This window comes from Hipposideros armiger, unplaced genomic scaffold (genome assembly GCF_001890085.2).
Source record: "Hipposideros armiger isolate ML-2016 unplaced genomic scaffold, ASM189008v1 scaffold_264, whole genome shotgun sequence".
NCBI classification, from domain to species: domain Eukaryota; kingdom Metazoa; phylum Chordata; class Mammalia; order Chiroptera; family Hipposideridae; genus Hipposideros; species Hipposideros armiger.
In genome coordinates, this window is record NW_017731614.1 from 1,467,330 (window position 1) to 1,478,873 (window position 11,544).

At 55.6% G+C, this 11,544-nt stretch overlaps 1 protein-coding gene across 7 annotated transcripts in view; it reads left to right on the plus strand.

Annotated features, from left to right (window-relative positions):
• The window catches only part of RAI1 (retinoic acid induced 1), a 122,580-nt gene extending 111,057 nt beyond the window's left edge, over window positions 1-11,523 (plus strand). For all 7 annotated transcript variants that reach the window (XM_019656638.1, XM_019656639.1, XM_019656640.1 and 4 more), the window contains 3 exons: window positions 3,545-3,638; window positions 9,622-9,671; window positions 10,197-11,523. In XM_019656638.1, the coding sequence (XP_019512183.1) occupies window positions 3,545-3,638; window positions 9,622-9,671; window positions 10,197-10,211 (159 nt within the window). In that variant the 3' untranslated portion in view covers window positions 10,212-11,523. The remainder of the gene's footprint in view (window positions 1-3,544; window positions 3,639-9,621; window positions 9,672-10,196) is intronic.
• The last annotated feature ends 21 nt before the right edge of the window (window positions 11,524-11,544 follow it).

The following is an 11,544-nucleotide window of genomic DNA, read 5'->3' on the forward strand; positions in this document are numbered from 1 at the left end:
GCACTGCAGCCTGCCCCAGCCCCAGCTATGGGGACCCTCGCCCTCACCTGCTCAGCCCCACCTCCGCATGGCTGTCCCCCATCCACTGCCTGCATACCTGCTCATTTGCTTCTACCATCCCCCGACTTCACTCCCAGCCACTCTGACCCACCTGATCCAACTGTCTGCTGTGGGGCCACTGCAGCTGGATGGCTGCAGCCATTGGTGCTGCCCATGCTTCCCTATGATTCCCCGCAACTGACCTCCCACTACCCAGGAACACTTAGACACCTCTTCATGCCCAGACCTCCCGCACACTGACCTCCAGCCTGACTGAGGAAACGCCGCCCCCACGGGACGCCTACCACTTCCCTGAGCCCCCTCCAGCCCTGCAGCCTTCAGACAGCAGCCTACAGGCTCTGGTGCTCTCCCCTCTTCCCTTCTCAATTATTTTCCTCCTTCCTACTATCTGTTTTTCTCTCCGCTCACCAGCTCCTTCCCAGCCACCCTGAAATTCAAGAGGCTCAAGTCTCTCCCATCATCGAAAAATAACTAATTCTCAGATCCCCAAACCCAGCCGGCTGCCCACCCTCTCTCCCGCTGTTCACAGCCTGGCTCCTGAAAGCTACCACACTCTGTCCTTGGCTCTGTGCTTACCTGGCTCTCAGCGAGCCCCCCTCCCCTGACGCACATACCCCTCCAATGGCGACTCCCTGCTTCACTTGAGGTAGCTCAGGCGCAATCTGAAAGGCCTCCCTGCCAGGCAGATAGATGATCCTGGGCCCTACCCAGGGGTGCTGGCAGCCAGAGCGTGAGCCTCAGATGGGCTGGTTAAAGCAGCCATTGGAAGAGCAGTCCATGTCCACAGAGCACTCTGGAGAAATGGGGAGGGCCCGGGCTTCCCAGGCACCATTTGGCCCCCTTCCCTCCACCAGCCCAGGCCTCCTAGAGCTGTCCATCCCTACCAAGGCCCCTCCTACCTCAGCAGCTCTGAGGCAGCACACTCCCTTGGAGTCATGCAGACCTCAGGTCAAACCCCAGCTCTGCTAAGGGTGGGTTCTGTGACCCCAGGCAAGTCACTGACCTCTGTGAGCTTCGGAATGCCAAACCCCATTAGCAGCATTTGGGGGCCATCCAGATGATCTTCCCCAGGTGCAGCCAAGTTCCCAGCCCCCACCCCAACAGGCCTGTGGGCCCTTTAGCCTCACTTCTGCTCTCTGGAGGAACAGAACTGCAGACCCCCAGGGACACCCCTTTTCCATATATGTCCCCTCCTGGGACCTCAGTTTCCCAGTCTGCCCAGAGCTGAGCCCTCACCCAGAACTACTGTGGACCCCCTCTCCTCTCCCAATGAGACTGGCCATGAATGCTAAGGATGCGGGTATTTGGCTATGGCGGCAATACTGGGCCGGTAGCATCTGCTGAGGCCCCAGTTTGGGCCCCTCCACTAGCCTGGGATCCTGTGGAAGGTTCACAGGCCATATGCCCTCTTGGTCAGAGCACGAGGTCGGGTCAGAAGGGCCTGAGGCGTCTCTCTGTACCTCCATTTCTTCACATCTAAAACATCTGCCGAATGGGCCGGCCGAGTGGCTCAGTTGGTTAAGAGCTCGCTCAAAGGTTTGAGCTCTGAGCAACAGCGGTTCAAGTCCGGCCCAAGCTGAGCTGCCAACAGGTGGCAGGATGGCTCAGCTAAATAAATAAATAAAATAAAACATCTGCCGCAAGGGTTGTGAAGGGACCTCAGTGCAAGTGAGCCATCAGGCAGGGAAGTCCCCCTGGCTGTTACCCTTTAACCATCCGAATAACTGAAGGCCACTTATGGGTGGGACTTGGGCCTGATGTAGGGCCTCTACTCCTTCCTCTCCCCTCTTTGGGCCAGGAACTGGGGGGACATTGGGCTCCAGAGCCATAGTGGGTCTCAGCCCTGACTGAAAGGCAACTGCCTGCCCAGAGGCATTGTGTGAAAACCTAATGTTCCGGAATATACCCCAGCCCCTCACCCTGCACCTCCCCACTCTCAGCTTGGTGACAGAGGGACCATTCCCAGGCATTCCTCAGGCGAGGCCTAGGAAAGGTAGGAGAAGGCTTCCTCATCACCGGCCTGTCCCAGCTGCTGGGGTGGGGTCTTCCTCAGTCCTGGGCCTGGGAGCCCACCCCTGCTCTGAGCAGTATGGGGTAGTCGTTGCCAGCCTGGGCTGCAGCTGGGCTGCTAGACTCAGCCCAACCCGGATACTCAGGAGCTGTTTGTCCTCAGGCGAGTTACTCAGCCTCGCTGAGCTCTCATTGGAAACCTGGGTAAAATAACGATAATACCAACGGCAGAAGGTTATGAGGAGGTGGCTTTTAAGCATGCCTGGCATATCATAAGCTGTTGTTAGTTGTTAGTGGCTTAGCATTTGGGCATGGGCCTGCTACCCTCTTTACTTCCCTCCTGCACCTCACGCCCCTACCCCTACAGTGAGGGCTGTGGTTGAGTGCGTGATTTGAGGCCCAACCTGTCCCTCTTCAGGCCTCTGGTTGTGCTTCACTCTTCCAAGGGCCTTGTCATCCTGTCCTGGCCACTTCCCCCTCCAGGCAGCTAGGGCAGGCATGGGGCAGCCCCCAAGCTCAGTAGACCACATTTTCGAGACCGAGAGTGGGCTGGCCACCATGCTGGATGGCATAAGATTTACATTCACTCAGCATCTCAGGATTGGCTGTGTCTTCTCCTTGCTGGCCGGTCCTTGGGTGGCCCGTCAGGTTCTGGGCTCAGTGATTGTTCTGCTGGAAAGGGTAGGAAACCTTTTCTGCCTTCACTTACTGCTTACTGCCTTCACTCTCGCCTGGAGTGGGAGCCTCAGTTCCACCATCTGTGAAATGGACTTCATGAAAGTTACCTACCTTGAGGGCTATTGGGAGGAATCAGTGGATGGGGGGACATGCTGTACATACAGAAGCACCACCAACACCGGCTCGTAGCCACGGCTATAATGGTGATGGGTCCCAGGAGTTCTTGTCATCCCCTGGATGCACGAAATCTCTCATTGTAATAGTCACGAGCCTCCGGTAAGGGAGGCACCATCCCCTTGTGCAGCTGAGGCAGAGAGTTTGAGTGGCACTGCTGAGGTCATGCAATGCAGAGCCAGGATTTGAACCCGGGTCTGTGTGAACCCAAGTCACATTATCAGTAGTCATCCCCCCGTCAAGAGGATCTCCATCAAGGCAGCAGCCCCGGGGCTGCCACAGAATCAACCCGGTGGGCATTTGCACCACATTCTGAGCCTCTTTCCAACTTTTTAAGAAGTTTATTGGGGAACGGTGTGTTTTTCCAGGACCCATCAGCTCCAAGTCAAGTAGTTGTCTTCAATCTAGTTGTGGAGGGCGCAGCTCCTTGGCCCTTGTGGGAATCAAACCAGCAACCTTGATGTTATGAACCTGCGCTCTACCTGAGCTAACTAGTTGCCCCTCCAACTGATTTTTAAGGACCATTTCATGGGAAGGAGGCAGGGGCCGTGGTGGGGTGCTAAAGCCCACCTGCCTGGCCCCTCAGTGGCAGACTTACCTGTCTTCCCTCTCTCCTTACCAGACTTGTTCCAGCTGCCAAGAAGCCGGGGCCACCATTGGGTGCTGCCATAAGGGATGTGTCCACACCTACCATTACCCGTGTGCCAGCGATTCGGGTAAGAGCCAGCCCAAGGGAACACGAAAGCCCTTCAGGGGATCCCTGGGCCCAGCTCCTCGAACCCAGCCCCATTTGAGCCCTCTGCTTCTCTCCAGTCCTACCAATACTTTTTTTTAAAAGATTTTATTGGGGAACTGGGGGAGGAGAACAGCGTTGGGAAACTGGGGAAGGGGAACAGAGAAGTTGCTGTCCTTTTGTTCTTCAGTCTAGTTGTGGAGGACATCGCTTCACTGGGCTATGTTGGTGTTATCATTGCGCTCTTCATGGGTGAGGCAGATCGGTGGACGGCCACTCACGCCGGCTCTTGGCAGCTCACGCCAGCTGCCAGACACACATGGTAGCTCACGGCATCCCACTGCAGCTTCACTGCAACCTATGCTGTCGCCAGCGACTCACGGCAGCCCAGCTCCAGGTCGAGCTGTTGTTCACCATCTTAGCTGTAGAGGGCGCAGCATCACTGGCCCTCATGTGGGATCCGAACCGGGCCCTGCTGCTCAGAGCTGGCGTCCCAAGCTAACTTACCCAACTCACCACTCGGCAGGCCCCAGCCCTAGCAATTCTTTATCTCTCTCTTTACCAGGACCTATGCTGGGCAATGCTAGGGACATGGAGATAAATCAGTCCCCACCACCCGCTTGAGGAATGCCCAGAGGCACAGATTACAAGATGGAGAGCTGTTTGAAAAGCTATCATTGCCAAGGGCTGGGGAGGATTTCAGGTCTCTGAGAGGAGGGGGTACTGAGGCTGGGTCTCTGAAGACTGAATTGGGGAGAGAAAAAGGGAAAGGATATACTTCAACAGCAAGAACCAAATGAGATGGGAGGAGATGAGGTTCAAAACAGACTGAGGCCAATTCATCTCCTACTGGCTGCAGGGAATAGCTATAAAAGGTTTTAACCAAGGCTCAGAGACATACCTTATTTCATCCAAGGAAAGATATTGTTAATGGTAGAATTTTAGTCATTATGAGGACCATATTTTAGGGGGGCTTCAAGGCAGCTTGGGCCTAGATTCAGACCCCAGTGGCCTTCTTAATATGTGGACTTGGCAAGTCCAGAGAGCTGCACACAGTGTCCCCATCTATAAAAATGGAGATTAAATATCTCTTCTTTCTTGAGCTGTTTGGAGCATGGAGTGCAATAATGAACACTACCCATGAGGTGCAGCCTTTGTCCTATTTGGGGTCCAGCCCCCGTGACTTCTGTCCCCCCTATCCCAGCTCCCCTGATCCTCCCTCTGGCCTGGAAGCTGGTGAAGTTATCATGACCCTGCCTAATGGAAGACCCTCCCACCGCCTGGGGACCAACTGTCCCTCCTCTCCACCTGAATGCCTGCTGGCTCTGCTCTGGGCAGAGGCCACTCCCTGGGCTCTGCTGGCCCCTCTTGGCTTCAGGCCAGCATCAGCCTCAACCAAGCCACCCCCAGGTGGACACTCAGAATGATGACAGTTCCTTGGCAAGGGCTAAGGCGCTTGCATCCTGCAGGGAGGGGCTGTCGGGAATAGAGACTTGGCCTTCTCACTGGCTCCACCCTCCCACTCTGCGCAGCATGAACCATATTTTAACATTAACTCTGCCACTCATCCAGACTATGGCCTTACTCCCAGTAATAGCTACCACAAGTTGCATCCCTTCTACAGTGATTCATGTAGCGCCAGGTCCTATATCAGGCCCCTGCAGTATCTCCAGGTGCATCTTTATGACAGGCAGGCTGCCTTACCCGTGGCCACACAGCACAGCGTGGACAGAACCAGGGCGTGACTCATTGTCTGTCTTGCTCCATATCCCATGCTCTCTCCCACCCCAGTACTCTAGTCCCTTGAGGGACTCACATTTGACTGGGGCCGACAGGAAAACCATGATCCTTGCCCAAAGTTATGGGGACCAGACAAGAAGGGAATCCAGGAGGACTTCCAGGAGGAGGCAACATTTGAGCCAGATCTGCAAAGGTCAGGGGAGGTGGGCAGCAGCTGGTTAATGGTAGGATGTATCTACCAGGCTTAGAGCAACAGAACTTTTGTTTCAAATGAAGTCTTAAAAAGAGTCCAATATAAAAGGGATCTCTGTAGATCCTGGGGATTGTGACAGGAAGGAGGCCTGGAGGCTGGGAAGATGAGACACTGACACGATCAGAGCTGTATGTGAGAAAGAGCTGGTGGACACTGGCAGGAGAGGAGGGTTGCCGGGTGCAGGTAGAGTCTGTGTCCCAGAGACTCCATTGGCACAGAACGCACAGGCCTTGGTGTGAAGGGTGAGGGAAAGGCGGTAATCAGCCTGATGTCCTTGTAAAGGCAGGTCTGAGGATTGGTGCTGATAGTGTACAAGGTGTGAGCAAACAATATGGTGAATGTTTAAACTAAAAAAATCTTATTGAAGACACATTGCCATTAATCCCCCTCAAAATACTCCCCCTCACATAGAACACACTTATCCCATCGCTCTTGCCACTTTCTGAAGCAGTTCTGGAAGTCCTCTTTTGTGAGTGTCTTTAGTTGCGCTGTTGTGGCTGCCTTGATGTCCTGCATCTATTGGGTTGTCGGAAAAGTCATGACACATTTCTGCAACGAAAAACAGAAAAAATACGTCATGACTTTTCCGACAACCCAATATTCAAAACGTTTACCTTTCATGGTCATTTTGACTTTGGGGAAGAGCCAGAAGTCGCATGGTGCCAGATCTGCTGAATAAGGTGAATGAGGACACACTGTAATGTTTTTATTTGGCAGAAATTGCCGCATCAGAAGCCATGTGTGACACGGAACCTTTCTATTATGATCACAAAATACAGTGAAAGCTGCTGCCAAGTGTGCCAAAGACAGGGATCTTCAATACACGAAGTGGCGCAGCAAACCTTAGTAACAATGTGTGTGACAAGTTTCAACTTGTTTGGTGCAGTCAGTCGGGTGTGGGCTACGGTTGAGAGAAGGTGTGTTTTAAAGTGTGCCATAAATTACCTCCATCATAACAATGCTCCGTGTCACACATTGTTCTGGTGCGACAATTTCTGTCAAATAAAAACATTAAAATGTGTCCTCTTCCACTTTATTCACGGAACTGGCACCTTCTGACTTCTGGCTCGCTCCCAAAGTCAAAATGATTCAGGACCTCGAGGCAGCCACGACAGTGCAACTAAAGACACTCAGGAAAGAGGACTTCCAGAACTGCTTCAGAAAGTGGCAAAAATGATGGGATAAGTGTATTTGAAGCGAGGGGGAGTTTTTTTAGGGGGATTAATGGCAATGTGTCTTTAACTGTAATAAGTTTTTTTATTTAAACATTCACCATTTTGTTTAATCACACCTCATCGTATAGCTGCTGCTGCTGAGCTACTGGCCCTCCCAGGCCCAACTTTGTTCCTTAACCACCAGCCCTTCATTATTTCTCATGTGGGCACAGGTCAGCTGGCATATTGTCCGATGAGCTCTTTCAGGTGGCTGTGGTCGGTGGTTGGGTCAGCCGAGGCAGGATGACCTCAAGCCCCAGCTGGGCCAGCTCCTCTCTGCTCCATGTGGGCTCTCATCCTCCAGCAGGCCTTGGTTTGGGACCACACAGTTCCTGTCACTGCATTCTGCTGGCCAAAGCAAGTTCCATGTCCAGCCCAGGTTCACAGGGTGGGGAATGCATGCCACCTCCCCTGAATGGGAGGAGCTGCAGGGCCCCACTGCTGAAGACAGTAGAGGAGAGGGCTTGGGGCTGTTTTGGCAATCTGTCCATCACACGTGGCAGCTTCCCTGCGGGCAGGTTGCATTTGAGACTTCTGCAGACGTACAAGGGGAGCTGTCCCAGTCGGGCTCAGGGTAGAAATTTGCCCAGCCCAAAGGGTCGTCAGAGCCCCAGAGAGGACTGCATGGGGGGAGTGGGCACCACCATTTAACAGCTGGCAGAAGAAGAGGATTGGAGCCCTGGGCACCTGAGGAGCAGCTGCCAGAAACAGTGGGAAAATAAGTGCGCCTGGTAGCTGGAAGGTGAAGGGAGGCCAGGGCCTCAGGCAGCAGGGAGGGCTGGTCTTGCTGCTCTGGTCAGGCAGTAGTGGTGGAGAGTGAGCGGGAATGGAGGGAGTGAGCTGAGCAGGCATTGAGTCCCAGCTTTGTTAGTACCTGACACCTACCTAACCCCTGGGTCTGCCAAGTGGGGGTTCATGGGACTTGCCACATGTCTGGGTCAGGCTCTCAGATCGCAGGGCACCAGGCCTGCCTGCCTCTGCCCTTCCCCACTGTCCTGGCACAATAACCCTGCCCCCCCCCCATTTAATTCTGTTAAGAAGCACCACATTGGAGCTAAGCAGGGACCCCAAAGGGCTGCAGAGGCCAGCACACTGCGGCTTCCTGTCTGAATCTTTCCACATTCAGGCTGCAAGACCACCTGATCAGCTAGGTCCCAGGTTCCCCAGGTGCAGACACTGAGAGAGCTGTCAGGAGCTGATAACCCGGCTCCTCCCAGTGGCTTCCCTCCCACGTCCATTGTGGGCTCTGGGAGATTGCTGAGCAAGCTGCCTTTGAAGTGGCAATCTCCTACCCTTTGCTTCTGGCAACTCAAGTTCTTGACTATAGGACCTGTAGCAGGGGCCGGCCGAGTCGTGCGATGGTTAAGAACTGGCTTGGGACCTGTAGCAGGATGGTGTGTATGTGAGTGTGAGTGTGTGTGCTGTGGGGCAAATCTGGGGTTTTAGCCCAGTGCTCTTTGGAAAGTGAATTCAGTCCCAGAACCATGTCTGTCTTGCCTGACCTCAGGGAAGGGGAAAAACTGCTGATGCACTTCAGGTCTGAGGTCCCCCAGCTTCTAGGGGGAAAAGGGGAGGCAGCCTCAGAGAGGCCTGGAGCCTTCCCAGGCCTGCTCTCAAGGCTACAGACTTGAGCCCGCCTCCCCACCCTGCCTACTAGCCACCACGCTGTCATGGTGCCACAGCACAGAGTTACTGCCTGGAGCCCAGAGACACCACTTGTGGTCACAGCTGACATGAGGAATCTCTAGCCAGCTTGAGCCTCTGGCTATTTGTGAGTTTAGTGTTTGTTCAGAACAACAGCAGGTGAGGCATTGGGAGGGAGAGGAATGAGCCTAGCACAGGCTCACCAGGAGGTAGTAGGTGGGAATCCCAGGGGGGAAAGCCAGGGTCTCCCTAGGTGGCAGCAGGCAGGGGAGTAGGGACCCCCTGAGACATCAGTGCACCCCTGTGCCGAGGTGGGCGTTAAGGACTAGCCATGCTCAGCAACCCTCTCTGCTTCCCCAGTGGACAGTGCCCTGGGCACTTGGATACCTGCTGGCATGTGCTCAGACCAGAGACCTGGGCTTGCTTCTCCTGCCCCCGCCCCCACACTCAGGCCTGCTCCACTCTGGGCCTCACAGGAACAAGTCCACACACTGGCTGTGGCTTACATACACTCTCCTCATCGGTCCCCACAATGGACACAGGAGATGGCATAGTGCCCATGTTACAGATGTGGAGACCAAGACACTCAAATCCAGACCCGTAACTGCACTGCCCAGTCCATCAGTATGCATTCACTGGGTGTCAAGGCTTCTAGGGGCTGGCCACTTATCCAGGGAGGAAGGCAGAGCTGGTGCTCAGAGCTTGCCTTCCAGTGGGGCAGAGACCCTGGGCAAGTAATCATACATAGATCCTAGGAGGCAGTGACGAGTGTGGGCAGGCATAGTGCAGCAGGGAGAGGGGGAGAGAGACTGGGGAGTGAGGTCTGCTATAGCTAGGGAGTCAGGGGAGGTCTCTCCAGTGACAGGGAGCTCCAGGCGAGGAGGTGGGAGAGAGAAAAGAAGGGACCTACCGGCAGGGCTGGACTGCATATGGAGGCAAAGGGCCAGAGCAACTGCAATAGAGTTTGGATTGTGGAGGAGCTCAAGCAGAGCCTGACTTCCTCTTTGCAAAGAACCCCTTGCAGCCTCAAGGGCAGTAGGGCCCCCTTCCCTCCTGGCCCATTGATGAGACACCAGCAGCTCTCCTAACCACCCAAACTTCTCTTTGGTCCACAGGTTGCATATTCATCGAAGAGAACTTTTCTTTGAAATGCCCCAAACATAAGGTAGGTGACCACAGGCCTTCTTTGGAAGAGGTCTAGGCTAGAGAGGGGCCCCTCCCCACTTGCTGCCCTGCGGACCCCCAGCAAGGCCCAGTCCCGGGACAGAAGGAGCCCTCCTCCTCATCCCCCCAGGAGCGCCAGCCCCCACCTGCCTGCTGCCGCCACCACCGCTGGAGCCTTAATTCGCGATTAATCAGCGGGCGTCTGGGCTGGTCGGCTGGTGATAAAGACCACTTAAACCTGACAGGTCCTGAGGGAGGGGGACATCCCACGTAGGAGACGGAGGGCAGGGTAGGGGCACGGGACCGTGGATACAGAGGACAGGGTGGGGGCTAGAAGAAAGGAAAAGCCTGGCCTGGGGCCAGCTGCCTCCAGCTGAGACCAGCCCTGCTCCCGTAGCGCTGGGGTAGGTGGGGAGCCTCGTGTGGGCGGGGCCTTGGCGGGCGGGTCTCGGAGGAGGAATTAACCCCTTGCACAGGTCCACCACTGTCAATTACGGACATTCGGGCGTGTACTCTTCTCCTTCAGAGGCTGCCATTGTAACCCACCCCAACGGCTGGAGAAGCCGCCGGAACCTGCCTGCCCGCTCGCCGCCGAAAGAGAGGGGCCGCCTGTGCAGCCCCCTGGCCTTTTGAGACGCTCCCAGAGCGGGCCTAGAGCCGATCCTTGATCCGGACCCCGGATCTTGGATCTGGCTGCCTAGAGCTGAAACGTGCGGTCCCGGGTTAGGAAGAAAACATGTTCCGGAGCCGCCTGCTCCCGAAACCGGACGACACAGGGCGTTCCTGCCGTCGCTCCCCCGACCCCGGGCCTGGCTTGGGAAAGAGGATCCCTGTGGAGCAGTCAGACGCCTTGGGGCTCACAGGTTCCGCGGGGATGGGAGGCGCATTTAGCCTGGGGACGCGCTTCTCCACTGGAAGTTCCAAGACGACGTGGCACACATTACCCGTGGGTGCTGCGGCCACCTCAGTCGGTCGTGGTATGCAGCTGGGTGGCTTGGAGATGGGGGTCCAAAGGGCTCTGGAGGTGACAGGGGGCGGCTCCTGGCTCCTTAACTAGGCGGGGGTGGGGGGCGGGCGGCATAGGGAGGTGGAGTTGAAGCCTTTCTAGTGGGGGCTAGGCCGGAGAGGGGAGCGGCCGGAGGATTTGGAATAAACCATTCAGAACGCGCGCCCCAGTGCCCTTCCCACCCAGCATTTGCCAAAACCGTGCGGCTTGGTCAGAGCCAGGGGAATCTGGGATCCATGCTCAGGGGACATGAGCTCTCCGGGTATAGGTGGGACTGGGGCACTCCTTTGGCTTCTGTTTGCCCTTTTTCCAATCCACCCCACCCCTGGAGCCCAGCCTGCGAGCGCAAAAGGAAATGAGTCTCTAGTGTGCACCTCAGGTGGGTGGCGGGCGCATGATCGTCCCTCTCTCTGCACGACCACCTGTCTCCAGGGACCGCAGCGCCCACTCGGCACGGGAGCAGAGACAGCGCTAGATTCGTGTACAAACCTGTGTACCCCTCTATATGTTACATAGAATGTATATATGTTGGGAACATGCTCGCTTCTCCTGTGTGTCGCCGCCGTGCGTCTTGCGCCCCTCAGCACAGGGTCCTTGCCGGGAAGGGGGTCTCAGTGATTGCCCCCCACCCCCGTTCCCCACTAAGCCACCACCGGCCCAGGCCAGTCCCTGCCAGTATGTCCTCCTGTCTGTCCTTGTCCTCAGCTCTGTCCATGCTTCGATAGGCCTGAGGCAGCCCCGAAACGGGGGCACCCTAGCAACTTCCTGTACATATGACTGTAAAATGGTAAACGTGTGTATTATATCTGGCCTCGTTATATAGTGTATATATATGTATACATATACATATATATAATATATATGAAGA